The sequence below is a fragment of the Meleagris gallopavo genome, chromosome 3 (assembly GCF_000146605.3).
Source record: "Meleagris gallopavo isolate NT-WF06-2002-E0010 breed Aviagen turkey brand Nicholas breeding stock chromosome 3, Turkey_5.1, whole genome shotgun sequence".
Lineage (NCBI taxonomy): Eukaryota > Metazoa > Chordata > Aves > Galliformes > Phasianidae > Meleagris > Meleagris gallopavo.
Genome location: NC_015013.2, coordinates 73,502,065 through 73,522,890, shown reverse-complemented (window position 1 = coordinate 73,522,890; position 20,826 = coordinate 73,502,065). Strand labels below are relative to the sequence as shown.

Sequence of the window (20,826 nt, the reverse complement as noted above, 5' to 3'; positions counted from 1 at the left end):
ATATATATATATAGGCAGTTACATGGGTCGATCCAGCTGTTTTTCTTTATGCTGACCTTGCTACAAAAAGTCAGCATCTGTATCTTTATCATCTCCTAAATGTTCCTTTCCTTGAGCTTGATGTGGAGAACCCTTACAGCTCTCTAAGAAGGTGAACTCATCCTCCCGTTTGCTGCTGCAGAAGCATCAAAACTCTTGATCCAGCACCAATTCTGTCAGATGTGTGTTGTAGTATATTTGGGCATATTATAACCAACTCCAGTTTTTCAGTTGGCTTGTAGCGCTGGTAAACTGCAAGTAATTGTGACCTTGTGTGTAATGAAGACTGAATTTCCAAATAGTTCAAGAATAGTGGGGGGAAAAACATCTACAGATGATGCTTGAGTATGGCAATGCACAATATATTTACTTGAGTATTACAGAAAATTTCCAGCCTCAGTAATTTCATATTGATACAGGAAATTAAACTCTTAGTTAAGTAATTTTCCTCATGTTAGCTGAGTGTGTGCTTCACATCCCGTTTCAGTTTCTGCAGTATGTCTGAAATATGTCTGTATAATAGCCTCTTATTTGTCATTTCCATATTAAAAAAAAAATGTTAATCAACAGGTGTGGATTTTCTTCAAAATGCTTTTTTGCAGTTAGTGGGAATCAACTGTAGCTGAAGTGATTTGCATTACACTTACGTTAAGGTGAGTTTTCCAGCTGATGAGGATTCTGAAATACAGAGAATGTGTAGAGAGGTCTTTGCATGGCTGGTGTTTGATATTTTTTTACTGCTTGCATGTTGATTTTCAGGAGATGTGAAATACTATAGGCTTTCATGCAGCTTCTGATATGAGTTAAATGTAAGTGAAAAAATTTAAAACATGGCCAGCATTTTTTGGTTACTATGAGTGCAGTTCTAAATGGCCGCCTTCTGCTCTGTAGGCTGGCACACACAGCAGTAGTCCTTCCAAAATGTCTGGTGTGATTTGTCTTGTTTGTCCCTCATGCCCAGTCTTCTGGGTGATCTGTCTTTCTCCCCCAGGTTCCCTACGGTTTCATCTTAAGTAGATTTTTGCTCACTGTGAACAGCTGCTCTTTCACTTTTCTGTTTGGGTCCTTCCTCTTGCTGTCTGAAGTGCCTTCCTGAAACTGTCTCCATAGGTGGTACATGTAGGTGGTACATGACATCTCCCCCTCCCTGCCAGAGAAGCTGAAGGATAATTGTGCTGTTCAGGACCTTCTAAGTAAGATGCTGTTTGCTTTTGTTGCCAGGTTATTATTTCATAAAGCCATTTGAGTTGGAAGGGACCCTTGAAGGTCATCTAGGCCAACTCCCCTGCAGTGAACAGGGACACCTACAGCTGGAGCAGGTGCTCAGAGCCCTTAACAGCCTGACCTTGAGTGTCTCTGGAGAATGAGGCATCCACCTCCTCTCTGGGCAGCCTGTTGCAGTGCCTTGCTACTCTTACTGTAACAATAATAACAAAAAACAAAACAAAACAAAACCTTCTTTCTTATGTCCAGTCTAAATCTTCTTACTTTTAATTTGAAACCATTTCCCCCTGTCCTTCTTCCTAACATCATATCCTAAAGCATAAAATGGTGCTCCTCGTGTGCCTATTTAGATTTCTTTGTTTTCTAAATAGAGATCCGTAATGGTGGTTATTCTTGTGAGAAGAGAAAGTGAAGTTAAATCTCATCTAAATTACTTCAGTTGTGCAATTCTTTCACATGTACTTTTTTTTTTTAGGGTAGTAGTGGGAAGGCTTAAGTGACTGGTTTATGGGACTGCAGTTCACTGGGGGCTGAGAGCAAAATTCCATTCAGAATGCATCTAAATGGCTTCTTAAAAAACATAGCACAGAATTAATGCTTGTTGCTGTTGTAATAACAAATTCCTTAGAGACTATTTTCTAAATGCTTGCAGACACCTGGTATGTTACCATTTTAACATCTATAAAGCCTGCCCCTGTGTGGAATGCCTTCCCTCCTGCAGGCAGCCATATGCTTTTTGATGCTTGCAGATAAATGTATACATGTGGGCCATTCCTAAAGCTCACGGTGTCCTCCTGATGGTCAGGGAGTGTGGCTTGCCTACAGAGTGGTGGTAACAATCAGAGGGGTAGACACTGATTGTATTACACAAACTCCAGATGCTTTTGTGGCATTTTTCTTGTTAGCACCTCTGCAACATTGTTTAAACTAATACATTTAGTTCAGGGACTCTTTCGGACTGAGTTCTATTTTTGACTCTTTGAGAGACCTGTGCTATGTAGCTGATCTGTCTTGGGGTGGGAGGGAGGACAAAGTTGGGAAGTTCAACTCTGCTCAAAACAGGTATGCCTTCATCATTTGTCAGTCTTGTCCAGTCAAATTTGGAGTATCTTTGAGGATGGAGATTACAATAGGCTGTCCAGAGAGGTTGTGCAATGTTTGGTTATACATACAGTTAAAACAAAACCATATCCATCTGTGAAATCAGAACTCCTCGCATTCCAGCTCACCTGCTGTCTCTTGCACTAACAGACCTTCAGGAATAGTCTGGCTCCATCTTCTCTAGGCAGCTGTCCAGTCCACTGCAATAAACTTTGGTATTCTCCAAGCTGAGCAAACCAGCTCTCAGCCTTTCCCCATGTCATGTGCTCCAGCCCCATCATCATCGTGGTGATTCCCCACTGGGCTTGTCTCAGTATGTCTGCCTTGCATCGTGGAGCTCAAACCTAGGTGTAGAACTCCAGGTGTCCTGTCCTGTTTCTAAATTTAATATTGAAAAATGTTAACTGGTAACATGTTAATGGTGTGAAAATAAATCAATATTTTGCTTCAAAAATTGCTGATATGAATGATTATTTTTAAGATACTGCTGAGCAGAATATGGGTAGGGTTTTGTCCTTCCCAGGTTGATCAGAGCTTTTAATCAACTCTCCACAACCAGGTTTTTAAGGTTCTGCTGATATAATTGCTCAAGCACATTGAAGTTAAGAGGCTGAGATGATTTGTATCAACCTCATGATTTCACTTTGTTAATCCTTTTAATCACTTTCCTGGTAACACCCCTTCAGGTGGTTCTGGTTTTGTCTTTTTTTTTTTTTTGCTAGTGCCTAAACTAAAGCAATTTCTTTTGTGCTTTTTTTTTTTTTTTGAAGCACCAATGCTGTATTGTATTGCCCCTGCCTATAGCAAGGGTTTGTAACTAAATGGTCTTGCACATCCCTTCCAACCCAAACCATTCTATGATTGAAACTGCTGAAAAGCTGTTGAATCGGAATTAAAACACCCATGGATTGGTTCAAATGAAACTGATTCTTAGTCATCAATCATGCAAAATTAATCTGTTGGTTTCTGTTCATTTTACGATGTTTGTGTAACTATCTGTAAATAGATGAAACTTCAGCTCATGTTTGAGAGGATTTTTCAGTTCCAGCTTATGTAAACAACTTACTGGTGGATGGGTCCCAAGAGTAAAGGTGAGGCTGTACTTAGTAGTCTTGTCAACATTATAGACATGTTTCTTGTTTTTTTTTTTAGTGCACCCATTTATCATAAAATTGGATAAGCTGTTTTGCATAAATGCTAACAAGGACTTAAATATGCTATTATTTCTGATATTTGTATTTGCTGTGCACGTGTGTATACATGTATCTGTGTCCTCCATATCTTCTTAGATTGGTTGGACGTAGAGCAAATCTTAATGATAAACAGCAGCCTGCTGAATTCACTTCACTTTGTGTTAATGCTTAATAATTTATGTTAATGCTTAATAACTGGCTTTGATTTCTTTTTAAATAAATGGCAAAGCCTAATGTATGTAGTACTTGTACTGTTTAGTAGCTTCCAGTTAACAGCTGATTTACTTGAAGTCAATCTTGAGTGTTCATATACTTTAAAGCACTACAGTAATAAGCAGTAAAATAAAAATTGATCATGATTATTTTCTAAATTTGTTTTTTACTGAATGCTCTTGCGTAGGTGCTTATTTTTTACTGAGGTCTGACAGAAGACTTGCAGTGCCTGTCCTAATCAGCAGTAGTAAGTCATGCTGCTGCTGAAGAAACCAGTACATTTTTTAATCAGATTTAATGCAGATCAAATAGAGTAGCAAGGTTTATTTCTGGATGTTATTACCCCTTGTAATTATGCAGGTAAAGAAATATTTAACAGCAGGAATCCCAGTTCTTCAGCCTGTAATTGATTAGATCTTCAGTCTCTAATTGATTAGATTCTCCTAGGGCAAAGCAGGCTTACATCACTGCAATGGTATTTTGGTAGTAAAGTGCTTTTATTAGCATTGTATGCTATAAAGAACTCCTGATAGATACATTGCTTAGTGCAGTATACTGCTGGTTTCAGGTCTCCTCAGAGATCAAGTTACTAAGTATAAGTTGTTCTTACTTCTGTTTCTTAGCAAGGATAAAGTGTTACATCATGTTTCTAGGGGCTGTTAATGGCATCTCTTCAGAGACCAGAACTGCAGAATCTCCAGGCAGCTCCAGCAGTGTGTTCCACTTTGCAGTACAGCCATGACAGTTTATGTAGCCGTACCTGCCTGGCAGAAATTCTCATCCAACTCGAGTGGTTCCAATTCTGGATTCTCACAAGTTTCTTAGAAGGAGTTCTGTGGCTTTCTGATTATTTGTTTACTGAAGAACAGTGAGAAGTGCTTTTGGCACCTTACTGCTTTATTTCAAGTCCATAGCATTCAAAAATCACTGCGCTGCCAAAAGCACAGGGAAATGCTGCAGTTGGTTTTGTTTCTCATTGAGTATTAATGCCTATAGCAATACCTTAATAAAACCTTGAAAAATAATTAGGATTAAAGTAAATTCCTTATTGGCTGCTGCCTTCTTTATGTATTTTCTCAGATTCCACTAAACTGGAAAGGTGTTCTCACTTAAGAATCAGAATTCAGTTCGTTTGCTGTCATGTGTTCTTCAGCGTGCTTTGGTAAAAGCCTGTAGCAATTAGTATGGCTGAGTTAGGCTTCTGAATAACCTTTCAGAGTATGTCCTGATATTCAATACATCTGTTTCCTATGCCATCAGTTCTAACTGGAAGGCAGTGGTAGAAGGAAGGAGCTAGTGGCACGCATGAAGGTTGAGCTGAGGAAGGCAGGTCGGCAAGGAGAGCTCCGTGTTTGGCTGTGGAAGCCTGGTGTGAAAGATGCTGCTCCTCATTGCTGCAGTTCCCATGCCTTCCCTTCCCTGCAGATGGGTAACATGGCCATAAGTGCTGGATCTTGGTGCTGAACACCCCCTAGGTGTTTTAGTGCATACACCTACTTACTGACTTAGTTCTAGCCCCCGGTGCACATGTGAGCGCGAGGATGATTTTTCTGGGTGTCCTACTTATTTCTCCCTTGTCTTCCTCCGCTTGCCCATATGTGACACTGCTTTTGTTCTCTTTTTACAGAAACATATTTAGACTGTTTTAACAGGATCTTCTGCGTGAGCTAAAATGTATTGCTGCTCTACACAGGATTCCTTTTTCTCCATTAGTCCTTCAGTTCTTTTTTTTCTCCTTTGTCTGATTACTCTTTATTGTCTTATACTCTTATTACTCTTTGTTTCTGTGATATTTCCCCTTCTGGTTCTTCATCAGATAAGCAGCTGCTTTGCCATAATCAAGTATACCTTTCTCCTGCTCACCACTGCCAGATGTCTCTACGCATATTGCATATCCTACTGTTGCTTGAACTCTGCAGCTGAATCCCTGCCTACAGGATGGTCTGTGCTTTGTTCCATCATCCCAAAACCTGAATTCTTCCCCTGCTAAGGCTCATTGTTCTCACCTCATCTTTCTCTCCTGGCCTGATTCAAGCTGCTGCTTGCTTCCTGCGTGGGCAGCCAGTTTGATAGAAAGAAGGGATAATGGGTACAGGCAGCAGACTTGTTTTCAGCTGTTCCATCAGATCTCCAGTGCAATAGCAGCTACTGGTATTTGTCAGACTTTCTTGTATACCTGTTCTGCTGAGTGAATGAGTGGGTAAAAAATCTTCAGCTGGCTTTAAACAAGAGACTTTGTTTTTGGCCGGAGCAGAAGGCTGGCAGCAGAATGGTTCTCTTGTGGTGTTTGTGGGTTGGTTTTTTTTTTTCCCCCCCCTTCTTCTCCCTCCACCAAGAGAGTTGGAGGCCATCCATGAGGCAGCAGTCCCAGAGCCCTGATACTCAACTCTGAGTAGAACTGTCCTCAAAAGCATCCTAATAGGCTGTTTCAAAAATGCTTGGAAAGGGATTGTTTGAAAACATCCCTCTTAAAAGTAAGTCATTTCCCTCTGATGGTTTAGATAGGTGTGTCGAAGTAAAACTGCTGGCCACAGATGGCTCGGTTGAGTCCTTTGTAGTGAGTATGCAAATCTGGGTAGTGTAGCTAATTGCACATCACATTTCATAGCCTGTGTAACTTCCCTGGCTGTGGTGCTGACAAAAAACACGCACAGAAAGCCGAACACTAGCTTATTATAGGAATGATAGGTGTCTTGAAATTGTTCAACACACGTGATCTACTTCAGTTCTGTCATCAAAATAGAAGCATGTGAGGAAATAAGCGCAGAAAATATCTGTAAGCTACTATTCTAGTTAGGTAGTTGAATCTGCTCTAAGTACACATAGTTCTTCTTGCAGTGTGTGTACCTGAAATGTTGATCCAAATTAGTAGGTTGAATGTCTGCCTGTATATACCTGATACTTTATAGCTCTTGAAAATACTTGAGCTCAGCTGTGCAGGTAAGGCATAATGCACCAAGTCAACATTGTACAAACATTCCGGATAGCTTTGTGCCTCAGACTACAAATGAATAGTTGTTTCCCTAGAACACTGGGACAGTAGATGGGCTTGGTGCTCTCTGGGTGTCAGCTAGTCAGTGTATCAATACATCTGAAAAGCTAAATCACAGGATTCACTGAACTTCAGTTGGCTGTAATTGTGTTGCTTGTTCTACCACAGTGCTTCAGCTGTGTGTTGCTCTTCTTAACAGCCATCCCACCTTTCTTCTTCTTTCCCTCCTCACCTTTTTGTAGAATGCAAAGTAGCTACCTGGATTGTGTAAAAAGTGCAGTGAGGGTTTCTGATTCTTGCTTGGAAATGGTAACTTCAGATCACTTGAAAAGTTTATCTAGTGGTCTTCTGAGGGGGGGGAAAGAAAAGAAAAGCAGACTTGAACACTGGAGCAAGTTTTTTTTTTAATAATTGAAATTGGGAAGTAGATTTAAGAAAAGTAATGCTTCCTCATGCCCAGATATGTCAAAGAAGCTGCAGATACTAAACTAACATACTGTGGCCACATGTGTAGAATATAGACCTGGTGAAGGTTACTATACTCTTCAAAACCACACTTAGCTCAGGAAGTCCCTACACATGGATGTAGGCCAACAGCAGCATGGTATTTTTCTAATGGAAGCTTCTCTGGGGCATTGTTAGATGTGAGGTAGTAGAATAGTCCTGTAGGCCAGTGCAGTTCTTGACATGTCCTGAAAAAAGATAATGGCATGTGGTCTGCATCATGAAAATATTAGGCCACTGTCAGTTAATGTGCAGTGTCAAAGAAATGGGTTTTCAGGCTGTGCTTAAAAAAGATACGCAGTTTTTTTCATGCCTTCTGGGTGACTTAAAAAAAAAATAAATAAAGAGCTCTTCCCTATGCCACATAGCACAAATTGATTACAATTAAAATTGAGCAAATACAAGCAGAACTGATAACCATTTAAATCGGTTAATACTTCTGCATTTATTCCTTTCAATTTTTGCAGGCAAGTTTTTTTCTTTGCTCTCTAGAGTTTTTTTTTTTTACCCTAACTACCTGTCTCACTAAAAGTTAATTCTCAGAAATTAGAGAGCTGATTGTTCTCAGTACTTAAACTGTAAGTTACCTGCTCATTTATAACTGTATTGTTGTAGAATCAGGTGATCTTATTTTTATGGCTTGTTTGTCAGGAGAGGAATATCTTAAATGAAGAACTGAGCTATTGAAATCTTCAGGCACTTGAATAATTATGTAAAGTTCCCAGGTAATCAGACTATTGAAACTGAGCTTTTAATAAAGGGAAATATGCACAGAACTATAAGTAATGGAATAAAATTGAGGTATTGGTTTTCTTTAATGCTTGCATAGTGGATTTGAGAATAGTCTTCTGGGTCCAAACAAGTCATTTGCCAGAGATGCAAATACGTTCAAAAGGATATTTTGAGGCTGTAAAGGAAAAAAAAAACCAAACAAAATTAATCTATTCAAGTCCCTATGGGTTGGCTTCCTGTCTTCAACAGAAGTTCTCACCACAGCTTGACAAACTGAAGCGTATATGTAGGTCATTCTGGAAATAATGCCTCCTATTTATTTCTATAGAAAATACAACAAATACAAAGGGCAAACTTGGTCGAGCAAATTCTCAGCTGCAAACAATGTTTTTCAATATAATCACTGCTGTTAGCCAGTTCACCTGGGTGAACTGCTGGAGCTGCTCTTCATTTTGTGGTGTGACAGCTGTGCACAGCCATCCAGAACATGACCTGTCTTTCATGTTGCTGTTGCCACTGCTGAAAAACCCACCACCTCCCTGTGCTGACACCCGCTGTTGGGTCTCCATGCACATTCAGCAAGTGTTGGTGAGTGTCACTGTGTGCCGTTTTTTCTGCGCGGAGGAATTCAGTAGTGTGCCTTTGCTCCATGCACACTTCTGTGCCAGATGCTCTTCTGTCAGACTGCCCCTCTGCTGCCGTCTGCCACACAGCAACAGCATCTAACAGTGTGCTGGTGGCACGGTTCAGCCTCTACCTCCGTAGCATCAACATCTGCTGATGTATGGGCCAACATAATAAAATGGCATTAGTTTTGGAGCATCCTCCTAGATTTGCAGTCAAAGCTGGCAAGCTTTTTGTAGAAGGTGTTGGGTTTTTTCTCCTTTTGAAGACCGAATCACTACTGTTGTACTTCTCTAATACTGAGCTTAACTCTTAAGACTTGCTTGCAAAACTGCAGGAACAAGTCCGTAGGGGTTTCCATCAAAATAGGCTCAAAACTCATTGTGCTTATGATTAATGTCATTGAATATGTCCTGCTCTAGCTAAAGAACTTAATTAAGAAAGTGAACTCTTTCTAATTTAGTGTTTAATATAAGCCAGAGTTGAAGTTCACTGGTGGAATGGAAAAAAAAAAAAAATTGTGCTGATGCAGTCTGTTATGTCTTTTGAGACAAAGGCTTTCTCTGCTGCATACTTAGTGGGGGAACACACTGCATTTGTGAGATTGCTTATCTGTGGTATGTGTGAGCATAGCTGGCATCTTTGAGCCTGAAAGTACTGTCTGTCCCAGTCCAGCATAGCAAAACCTATTATCCACAATTGTGATTGCTACCAGTTGGGAAGTGTTGAAGCTTGAGCTTTTCATTGCTAGCATACCAATAAGAGTTGATATTCAAACTTAATGCATGTATGTTTAACAGATAGAAAAGAAAATAATAATAATAATTTTTCATTGAAAATCATCTTGGAAAGAATGCTTTCAACTTTGCTATGAAAAGTATTTGAAGCACTTGTACAAGCTGTTACAGGTTTTAGCTGCTCTGAGATGCTTCTGCATCTGTCTGCTCGACTGCAATGCCACGGTTCGTTTTACAACAGTTAACTTTTGCTGTCATAATAAAAGCTCTGGCAACTACAGTTGAGGAGTCATGGGTTTGGAAGAGGGGTGGCTTTTCCTTGAGCAGGTGTTCCTGCTAGATTGTTGTTTTGCAACTGCAGCTGCCCATGACATCGTAGTTACTGCATACAAATACACCTATCAAAAATGGATAGGAACTTGGCACAGTAGGTAGAATGTCTTAAATGAGCACGAGAATCTGGCTACCATATAAGTGTAATATATCCATCCTTTATGGACTTCCCTTAGTGGTTGGGATGCCACATGCATTGTGGAGATGTGGCTTAGCTAACAAGCTTCTTAGTTGCAGATGAGCATGTTGGAGCTGCTGCGGACTGCTTGTTACCACATCAGTGACCCACATGGTGATCAACTCTGCTGATAAACAATGTCACATCAACTGGTAAGGGAGAAAGAAGATAGCCTTATATGAGAATGGTTGAGTACAGCATTGGTAGCACTATTGAATTGGTTCTTGTCTTATCTGTAGGAATCTTATTTTTGGGCAAAAATTGAGATATGGCTTCCTGTGGGAGAAAAAGTTGCATCTTACAAATCAGCTTTGCAGTTAAATTTTCTTTTAAAACAGAATTCCCTAGAAGCTGGGGAGGGAACTCCATTAAGTAATGTCAGATTAGTGTGGGTTTTTTTACACCCTTCGTTTTATGGCGTATTCTGTACCTGCATTCCAAAAGGTTACTTATTTTATTGGTCTTATGTGTGACTTTCAGTAGCCACACCATGCATATTGCTGCTGTCACTGCAGTTCTGGGATGACTGAGTGTACTTCAAGTCTTCATGCTAAATTTAAATGTGTTCTGTGTTTATAACTTCATACCTGTAAAGGGGAGTACATCCTGAAATGAAAAGACCAGTACAAGTAAGAGAAATTGAACATGTGTCCCACCTGGTATCTAGGTAGAAGAGACTTCCTCCACCCAGGTAGGAGTGAGCTACCTGTGCAGACCAGGAGTTAGACTTGACGTAGCTTGTGCTGTGTGAATGAACAGCTGTTCAAAGGGATTTTCTAAGTCCTTGCTCTTCAACATTGGCTTAGAATACTTTTTGCTATGATTCTTACTCACTCTTCAAGCAGCTATTGCCCTGCTAGCATCTATCTAATAATTAAGACTTGATTGATAGCCTTTTCTCCTCCATGTCTGCTTGTGTGATTTAACCCATTGAGTTCTCTCACTTGAGACTTAAGTGAAGTTTAGATCTGGATACTGGGTTGCTGCAGTGGGACTGAGCAGAGCTGTACTCTTCAGTCAGCTTCCTTTACAAATGGAGAATTTGTTTCTTGATCACTGCAAATACCTTGGTCAGGCCAATTAATGGAGTGTACAGAAGGAGGGCAGCCCTCCAGGGTGTTGGGAGGGTGAGTGTAGTCTGCACCTGTCTTAACTGCAGTCCTACAGAGACAGCTTAATAATAAGCCTTACTGTCAGTAGTTAAGAACCCTCAGTTGTCATTGAAGACTGTCTTGGCAAGGATGGTTGGTATCATTGCTGTGAATGCTGAAGTTCCATAAGGGTAAGAGCAGAGCTGTGAGTAGTTACAGAGGGCCAACATCTGCCGTGTGTACCTGGCAGCCCTCTGCTTGTGCTGGTAGTGCTGTGGCAGCAGTGGCACTGAGCCCTCCTGGTATAGTTTGTTCCCTCCAGAAGGATGCCTCTGGCAGCTTGGCAGCCTGCTTGGCTCTGTAACTGTGCTTCTGCTGTCCTGCTCATGTCACATTCCCTTTGCTGCCAAAGGATCATTGGTGCTGTCATTCTAATGGGAAGCAAGAGCACGGTATTTCTTGATATTTCCTTGCACTGTTATAAAGTGAGGTTATGGACCAGCCCTGGCCATGCTGAAAATAGCAATTAGTAAATGTGACTCTTTCCCCTGTTATGTTGAAACAAATGAAGCCCACTTAGTGTGGGTTACTTTAATCTAACCGAAGCATAAGTGTGGCTGAACTTTGTCTGACTTCTGTTTCTGGCAGCCTGGCTTCTTTACTGCCCTGTCTGATGGCAGAAATCTACTGTAATAGGTCACTTCATTTTGACAGTTTCCACGTGAGTTTGAGTCTACGAGGCTAAGTATTCATGATCTGTATAAATAAGTGAGCAGTGCTTAAACTTGGTCCCTCTTGTTCTATCTCTGATTAAGTTTTCTGTAGCTTGATGTCAGCTGGCTTATTGACCAAAGCAGTGCTGCAGATGCCATCAGAGCACAGTGGTTGCAGCCTGCTATATTCCTGTTGTGCCTATCCCCAGAGCCTATCACAGGAGACATGCAGTTAACACAAAGGTTGCTATCTACAAGAAAGTACTGTAAGGTAGCTATAATTCTGTGGGCTTGAACCGCATTACATCACCCATTTCTGTGGTGTCATTGGAAAGATGAGCTGAAAACAGTAAAGGAAAACTGAAATGCCACTCATCTAACTGAAAGTGGGGGGGATGAGGGGGAAGACATCCAAAAATTCTTAGAGAAAAATAAAACATTAAATTGTTACATAGCCTTACAAAGTTTATGTAACAGCTTCTGATTTCATTTTGAGTACTCAACAGCACTTCTGCACTTATTCTGGTTTTTAAATAACTGGCTTTTCTTTCAAAGTCTGACTTCAAGCACTCACTATCAAGAAGTTTGACAGGCTTGTGCCTTAATTTGACTAAATGTGTTGGAGCTAGTGTATTTTTTTTTTTCTTCTTTTCATCATAATAGAATCCTGCTAAATTACGTGACTGCCTCAGCTGGTAACTTGCTATGTTAATTTAATAAGCAGTTAGAACAATCTAGAAAGAGGACAGGTCTTAACTGGCGACCTGTAGGGAGGATTTGCTGGGGTGACTCCAGCGAGCTGCCTTTGCTTTGGAAGGGATGGGCAGCTCCTGTCAGGACAGCATGTAGTCGCATAACTGAACAGCTGTTGATTCAACTGTCTGGAAAGGCAGGAATCCAGATTCACTGTGCAGTTTCTCTTTGGTGATTCTAGTGTAGAATTCCACTTAATACTAATTAGAAAAGAAACAAACCTCATTAGCCTGGCCTAGTTGCCATTGCCTGTGCATGTAAGATATTTGGGTCCCTGATTTGGCAGCTGATATTTTGAGTCCTTTTATCATCAGTGGATGCAGACTTCATTCCATTGTGTACACTCTGCCCAGACTCTTTGGATTACGTTATTTTTGTCAGGGCCTACAGAAACCCTTCCTTTGGCTCTTCAGCATTCATCTGCTACATGAACAGACTTCTTTCCTGTTCTCCCTATAGAGTCACAGCATGGAACATTCCTTTTAGTACCCAGAATTGTGATCCAGAACACGTTTTTCCTTAACTGAATATGCTATGTAGGATGTGACAAAAATAGGCAGAAGTAAAGCTGTCTTGACTTTGAAATAGATGGTAGCATAATCAAACTGTTGGTTCAAAAGCTATGAAAGTATGCATGTTCAAAACGCTGTTCTTTGCTTCCATTTTAGTCTCTGTTGGAAAAGTTCTTGATCCCTAATGCTTCGCAAGCAGAAAGCAAAGTTTTCTATTTGAAAATGAAAGGTGATTATTACCGTTACTTGGCTGAGGTTGCTGCTGGAGATGACAAGAAAGGTATGTCAGTTGTCACTATGCTTTTGTTAAACTGTATTGCTTTTAGTGAACAGCAATGCTACTGTAACTTTTGGAATACTTCTTTTTCAGATGTAGACTTCTTCAGTAATAACCTTCCTGTTTTCTAAAAAGAAATCATAGGCTGCTTGCTTTCAGATGAGTTATGAAGGCTTGTGCACCTCTGGAGTTTGAAGCAGGAAGCAGATGTGCAGTCTGCAGTCACAGAATCTTGAAATCAGATCCAGTGTATGCATACAAGAATGTGCCTTATCGCTGAAATACCAGTTCTTTTTTTTTTTTTTTTCCTGGATATCTGAGTATTGTTTTTTACCTTTTTGCAGGGAGTCACTGTAGCTTTCTGAAATGTTTCTCATGCTAGTTCTCCCACCTTTCTGCAGCACACAAGAAAGCTTGTGTAGGCTCAGTAAGCAGCGAGACTAGAATACGCTTGGGGAAGAAAAGGATTAATAAAACAAAACATTAGTGTTAAGTAAACTTCCATAGCCATGGTAGTTTGATTTCTAAATGGTTTTTATTTCCTAAATTTGTTATGTAGCTTTTCCTAATAGCAGGTAAGCTACCTTTACTGAAGTTTGGTGAGTAAATTTAAAATACTGCACTTATCTGCAGCAGTTAAGCCACCTGGTGTATTGAAGAGGCACCTAAATAACAGCTTGTGGCTGCACGAAGACCTTCAATTTGGGAGAACATATTACATTCAGATAGCACTGTTCACAACAAACTTCAAGCCATTTCCTGGAGCCGGTCTCCACAGTGTGCTGGATAATAAAGTTACAAAGGCTAGTAAGATAAGACTTAGTAAGCTAGGGTTTGATTTGACTTCTGGTGTTTGCTGTGCACAAGCTGACCTCGTCTTGGTGACTGCAGAATCACACGTGTAGCAAATACGTTGGTTACTGTGTACCATAGCGGACGTATTTCTGTTCAGTAATCTCTCATGTACAAACTAGAAGGTATGCTCTCATGAGGGTAGTTGCTGACTATAAAGTTAGACTGAAAATTTTGTTTAATGTAATTTTAAACTTCATTCTTCTTCAGCTCAGTCTCTCCTAGCTCAGCAGTTACCAGTGGGTTCTGACTTGCCAGATAAGAAAAATTTGGAAAGCCCATCTGGCTCGTAGTTGCTATGGCTCCTCAAGTCTTTTATCTTGGAGGTTTTTTTCTGCATATTAGCTGTGATGCCTAACCTTAAAAAGGAGCAACTGATAATGACTGTAGCAAATAATGGCTGTTTAGTTAAGCAGATTTTTTTTTTACTGCATCCATATAAAGCTCTCAGTTACAGGAATTGGATTTTTGCCTTCATAAATCAGCTTATTGTGTTGACCACGGTTTTCTTATGGCAATCTGGTGGGCAGGAATGTCAAGCAGATAGCCTCACCCTGCTGCTTCAGCCTTCAATTTTGGAGCTGTATGATGCTATCTGAGGAGGACAAGGTTGAAAATCCTGCAGATTTCTTACACTGGATGACTCACTTCAAAATAAACAGAATATACCTAATTTTGCTATAAATTCCATGAATCAAGGCTCAAAAGGTAATTCTTGCCTTGTCAAATAAGGAAGAAAAGCACGCTTTTGGGGAGCTTTTCCTCAAACATAAACATCTAACATAAAATGCTGAAGTTAATTGAAGCTGCTTATTTTTCATGCCGCTTGTTTTGGCTTTCATAAGCAGCACCATTTGCTAAGACTTTCCCAATATGGAAATAGTGAAACACCTCCCACCGTTTCTAAATTTAACTTCCTGTAAAACCCGTTCTTCTCAACTGTGGTGTGCAGAGTGCTGGACGTTTTCAGGGCAGAACAGCAGTTGTCTGACTTCTCTGAAGTGCTCACGTGATAGCAGTGAGTTAAGAGGGCCAGAGCCCCACGTGAATGTGCAGGGAAGAGTCTCCTCCCTCTTCTGTGTTGAGAGTAGTTTGATGCTTTAATGACTATAAATCTTCAAAGCTGAAGCAATAGATATTGTGTATCAGAAGTACTCAGAATCTGAAAACAAATGCTGATATTTTTGAGTACTTAACCTAAAGATTTTTTTCTTTGTTTCTGAATACATGTGACTGGCACTTAGAAATCACTCCGGATGTATTTCTGGTTTGATCCAGAAACATCAGGATGTGAATTCCTTTTTTTTTTTTTTTGTCTGAATCAAATTACTTCCTGCCTACCTCTTTCTCAGATATATAACAGTCTTTGAGAGTGCAGAATAATGGTCCCTTTGTTCTGAGTGTCTATCTCCTGTGGTCATCAAGGGCAAAGTCCAACTTCTGAGCTATGCTGGGCTGTATTTACTTCAGGTTTAGGTATGCCACGCACTACCTTTGCCAGACAGTTTGAATGTCTGGAGGAGTCACAGGTAACTGTTAAGGAAAGGCACATTTCCTTAAAAGGGTCATTGGGACTTTCTGTGACTTGACTATGCATCTGTAATGCTTTCTAGTATTTGAAGACATTGAAATTGCATTGCATAAAACCTATGCATAGTTAAGCCTTCAACATTGTACCTCTTTCCTGTAGACTGTGAGTTTTGTTTGTGAAACACTGTAAAAGTGTTGTAAGCATCTGAGCTGTTGTTAATACAGGCAGTCACAGGGTAGCAGAGATGTTTAAATCTGTGATGTAGTGATAACTAAATTTTTAGATAATTAGAAGAAGTGAAATACTTATAAGATAACATAAATGCTCATTAACAAATGTTCACTCTTAAGATAATTTATTCACACAACAACAAACCGATTTTATGTCAGAATACAGTATTTGAATTACTTACTTGCTGTGGGTTTTGTTTGTTTTATCCTAAAGGGATTGTGGAGCAATCACAACAGGCGTATCAAGAAGCTTTTGAAATCAGTAAAAAGGAGATGCAGCCAACACATCCTATCAGATTAGGTCTGGCTCTAAACTTCTCCGTGTTTTATTATGAGATTCTCAATTCCCCAGAGAAGGCCTGTTCCCTTGCAAAAACGGTAGGTCTGCGGGGGGTGGAGGGGGGGAGTTCCACCGTTTTTTGTTTTTTTTATTTGCATAACCTTTTGTTGCGTGGCTAATGAGCTTTGGATGTCTCTTTCATCTCTAGGCTTTTGATGAAGCAATTGCTGAACTTGATACATTAAGTGAAGAGTCATACAAAGACAGCACGCTAATAATGCAGTTACTGAGAGACAACTTGACAGTGAGTATTGTTACATTTTACAGACTGTTCATAGCAGAACTGGTCCTTACAGCACTGAGTTGTCCTGTTCACCCCTAGCTGTGGAATTGTCTGTCACTTACAGACGAGTTCACATTGTGTTTCCGAGTGTATATCTTTCTCCTGCCCAATCTCCTCTATCTATAGGCTAACTACTGTTTCTAACAGAAAACAATTCAACTAAATGTTTCAGTCTTTTTATTCAAGCAATTTAGTGTGTTCAAATGATGTGGTTTGAAAACAAAACAGTTACCTTTTTATTGTAACAGCATTAGTGAACACAGTTGCATTTGCCACTTTGAAACCAGTATGATTTCATATAGCTTGTTCAGTGTGCTTGCACTGCATGAAGACTTCATAGCAAATCCATCTAGGGGCCTATTGGTGTGTATTTCTGGCTTGTTTTTAACTTTAGTGAAGCTGAAGTTGGAATTGTTGCAAGTCAGGCTGTTTGCAGGGCAGTCATAGGACAGTCTTATTCCTTTTTACTTGGACTCAACTATCTGTGGTGTAAAATGGGGGCTGTCACTCTGTCAGAGTAAATAAAATCATCATCTTGTTTTTTTTTAACCTACCTTGAGCTGTAAAAAAGGCAAAGATAAACTGTCTCGTTTAGATGTTTAGATGAACAGCAAGCATGCGGTGCTGTAATTAATGACATAGTTCACTTCCCAGTCATCTTGTGGAGGAAAGGGAGAACTACAAGTAGGAGTAGAACAAATAAGAAGCTCTTCTTTTGTTGCCAGATATAACTCCTTGTTCATATGTTAAATGCAGCCAGTGTTGGAGACCTTTGCAAATATCTGGACTTTTCTTACCGTAACCAAAGTGAAGTTGTTCAGTTACAGCAGCTCCAGTTTTATGTATTTTCCATTTGTAAGGCTTTATTTGCCTGTTTCTTGGAACCTTTTCCACTCGAATGGCAACATAATATATTTCTGGAGAACTACTTGCAATAGTTCCAGCTGTTGCTTACAAAACAAACGGCAGAGATTTCTCAGTGTATGTGAGGGAGACAAATACAGCACTGGCTTCAGTCCGTGTGTGCTGTCCCTTGGGTGAGATTGCTGTCCCTTGAATGAGAGATCAACTGAAATAGAGAATAGAAGCGACTTCAATTGCCAGCTTCCTAGTAAAAATAACAATGAGCTTGCTATAGCAGTTTAAGAGAGCTTTGCCTCATCCTGGAGCAAAAGTTGGACTGAGCTTCCACACTGTGTGTGTTACCTTAGCAGGGCCTGACAGTTGATGTCAGGTTTCTATTATAAGGGAGATTTTTCTAGATAGCTGCAAGATTCCATATCCCTGTCAGGTGGATACCTCCTGTCTGATATGCTTAGTGTGATCTGCTTGAGTATTGCTCTTACATTAATTCATGTTTTTTCCAGAAGTCTTGATGTAACTTCTGACAAAAACTGCAGTGAATATCCTAAGTGTGGAAGGGTCTGGTCTGCTAGTTATGCAAGTCTTTGTCCTTTAGATGCAGGCTTCTGACAGTGATTTGGCATGCTGATCATTTACGTGTAGTAGCAGCTTTCTCACTTGTTGATTCTTTCTAGACTGAGTTTCATCTGTCTGAAGAATTGTTGGGGACTGAAGGCAGAGAAGTGTTCAGAGGACTTTTTTTTTTTAATATAGCAGATCAAAATTTGTTTTACTGGGATTGCTAGATATTTCATCTTTGCTGAGTTATGAAATTGTCTTGTATGTTTGTTTCTGAGGAATGGGGAATATCTTTGCCCACTCCTGTTCCCCTGAAGGCTTTTCTTCCCAGCTGATTATTTAAACTTTGCTCTCTCAATTGGAAATCCTTATACCAGACAGGCTCTTCTTAGTAAAGATAGGTACATACGTATCTTAGATGTTCAAGGGGTAAAGTTTTAGAGATGAAGCATCTGATAAATTTCTGACTTAAACTCTTCTTCTTGCATTTCTTAGAAATGCATGGAGTGGTGCTGAAATAGAGTAATGGATTTGGATGTAGTGTAGGGGTTAGAAACAGACAAGTGTGTTGCTGTCTTAAGTAGACTATCTTGTTGCTTAACATCTTTCCTAAAGAGTATTTAGGGCAGCTACTGTGTGTTCTTTGTAGTAAGAACAAGGCTATTGGGCTTGCACAAGATGCTCTGTTGTCCTGTAATTTTTGAAAAGGGTGAAGTGTTCCTGGTGTTAATTTTCTTCTTTTTTTTTTTTTTCTTAAGCATCATCTGAGACCTGCAGTAAGGTAGATCAGGTAGATCCCAAACCATGCTAGAATGTGGGTAGACAAAGAATTAAGTTATTCTTGGGTTTTACTGCTTACTACCATAGAGCATGAAGGACTCAGTTAAGGCTGCTAAAGCTCCAGGGAGAGATTACAAACAGCATTAGGCTGGTAACAGTTTGTTCACTTAATAATGATTCCTTTGCTCCAGGAGTTGCCTTGGAACTGATACTTAGTTTCCTAAGTGATGCTTAACTTTGATATATGGCTCCTTAACATGTTTTATGGAGCTGAAAATAGGATTTGGTGTATACAACATATTTAGCCAGACATTTCTCCTTTCTCTGCCCTCCAGGTTTGGAAGCACTACAGGCTTCTCTTTAAGCAACTGTTTATATCTGTAGCCAAGGGATAGTGATTTTAGTGAAATGTGCTGTGTAGTTTTTGTTCTTTAAATAAAAACAAAACAGGCAAATCTTTTAGATGCCTATTCTGAAGAAAAAGTAGCATTCACTCTTCTTGCGCACGACGAGAGACTTTTGCTGAAACATCCTTCAGAAAGATGCATAAATCTCACTTGAAGTCTCAAGGAAACAAATACTGTTAGTTTTCGTATGCATCTGTTCTTTATCTGACTCTTGCCTGCTTGCGGTTATAACATACCGAAGCATGTGAATATGAAACCTTGGTTTTGACTGGTCATGAACTTCCTCGTTAAAAGCAGTGTAGGGTTAGGTCATCTAGGACTAGATCTACGTTTTCATGTAGAAGTAATGGCCATTCACCTTTCCTGCTGTCTGCAAAGAGCAATTTGTGGATGTGCTGTTTTTCTTATGGCATTTAGTATGACCTCTTACAGTATTATTAACAAGAAAGCCTGCTTACCAAATGACGATTGCTAGTTGTGAAATATGTTGGATATTAATATTTACTCTTTTCTTTCCCAAACAGTTGTGGACATCGGATACCCAAGGAGACGAAGCTGAAGCAGGAGAAGGAGGGGAGAATTAACCAGCCTTCCAACTTCCGTCTGCCTCATTCTGAAATTTACACAGTAAACCATTTGTCATCCATGCTGTCCCACGAATAGTTTTTGTTTACGATTTGACAGGTTTATGTTACTTCTATTTGGATTTCTATATTTCCCATGTGGTTTTGTTTAATATTAGGGGAATAGAGCCAGTTAACATTGGGGGAATTTATCTGTCTTCATCTGAGGTGGCCAATATAGGGTTGTGAAATTTTTATACGAGTTTTACATGTTTGGCATAGTACTTTTGGTACATTGTGGCTTCCACAAGGCCAGTGTTAAAACAGCTTTCTGTGTCAAGTGAGGAAGACTGCTTGCATATTGGTCTGCGTGGTGGAAAAAAGGGAGAATCGGTTGCAGCCACAGGTGTAGTTAGCATGAATAATCAAGCTGGAGCACACATGGCTGTGAATAAAACTATGTCCCATAGATATTGCATGTCAAGTAAACATGTGAAATCTGTGGAATATGCCAATCAAGTGTACATCTGATTGCAGCTGAAGTGTTCCTTAAGACAGTTTGATAATCCAGTCAACTTTCTCTAGAGAAGGACAGAGAAACGGTTCACATTCCATTATTTGTAAAGTTACCTGCTGTTGCTTTCATTATTTTTGCTACACATTTTATTTGTATTTAAATGGTTTAAGCAACCTAAGAACAAATGTACAAGTAAAGATGCAGTAAAAATGAATTGCTTGATATCCATAATGACACTGTATATCGAGCACAGCAGTAAAACAAAAACCCATGTATTTAACTTTTTAGGTTTTTGCTTTTGTGATTTTTTTTTTTGATACTTGCCTAACATGCATGTGCTGTAAAAATAGTTAACAGGGAAATAACTTGATGATGGCTAGCTTTGTTTAATGTCTTATGAAATTTTCATGAACAATCCAAGCATAACTGTTCAGAACATGTGTATTAAGTTGATGTAAGTGGAATAAAAGTTTTATGAATGGACTTTTCAACTACCTTTGTAGATTTCATGTGATCTCTTTCCACTCTTTTTAAAGTAGCAGCAGTAGTATTATATATGGGTTAAATATGGAAGTAGTTCTGTTAAGGAGAATCTCAACACACACTTGAGCATGTAGTTAACTTGATGGAAATCAACACTGAATATTTCACATCAGATTTGATTGCTCTCATTTACTGCTTTTTA

At 39.7% G+C, this 20,826-nt stretch overlaps 1 protein-coding gene across 1 annotated transcript in view; it reads left to right on the top strand.

Annotated features, from left to right (window-relative positions):
- The window catches only part of YWHAZ (tyrosine 3-monooxygenase/tryptophan 5-monooxygenase activation protein zeta), a 23,846-nt gene extending 3,211 nt beyond the window's left edge, over positions 1–20,635 (top strand). The window contains exons 2-5 of the mRNA XM_003205203.3: positions 13,096–13,219; positions 16,044–16,207; positions 16,318–16,413; positions 19,586–20,635. Of these exons, the coding sequence (XP_003205251.1) occupies positions 13,096–13,219; positions 16,044–16,207; positions 16,318–16,413; positions 19,586–19,645 (444 nt within the window). The 3' untranslated portion in view covers positions 19,646–20,635. The remainder of the gene's footprint in view (positions 1–13,095; positions 13,220–16,043; positions 16,208–16,317; positions 16,414–19,585) is intronic.
- The last annotated feature ends 191 nt before the right edge of the window (positions 20,636–20,826 follow it).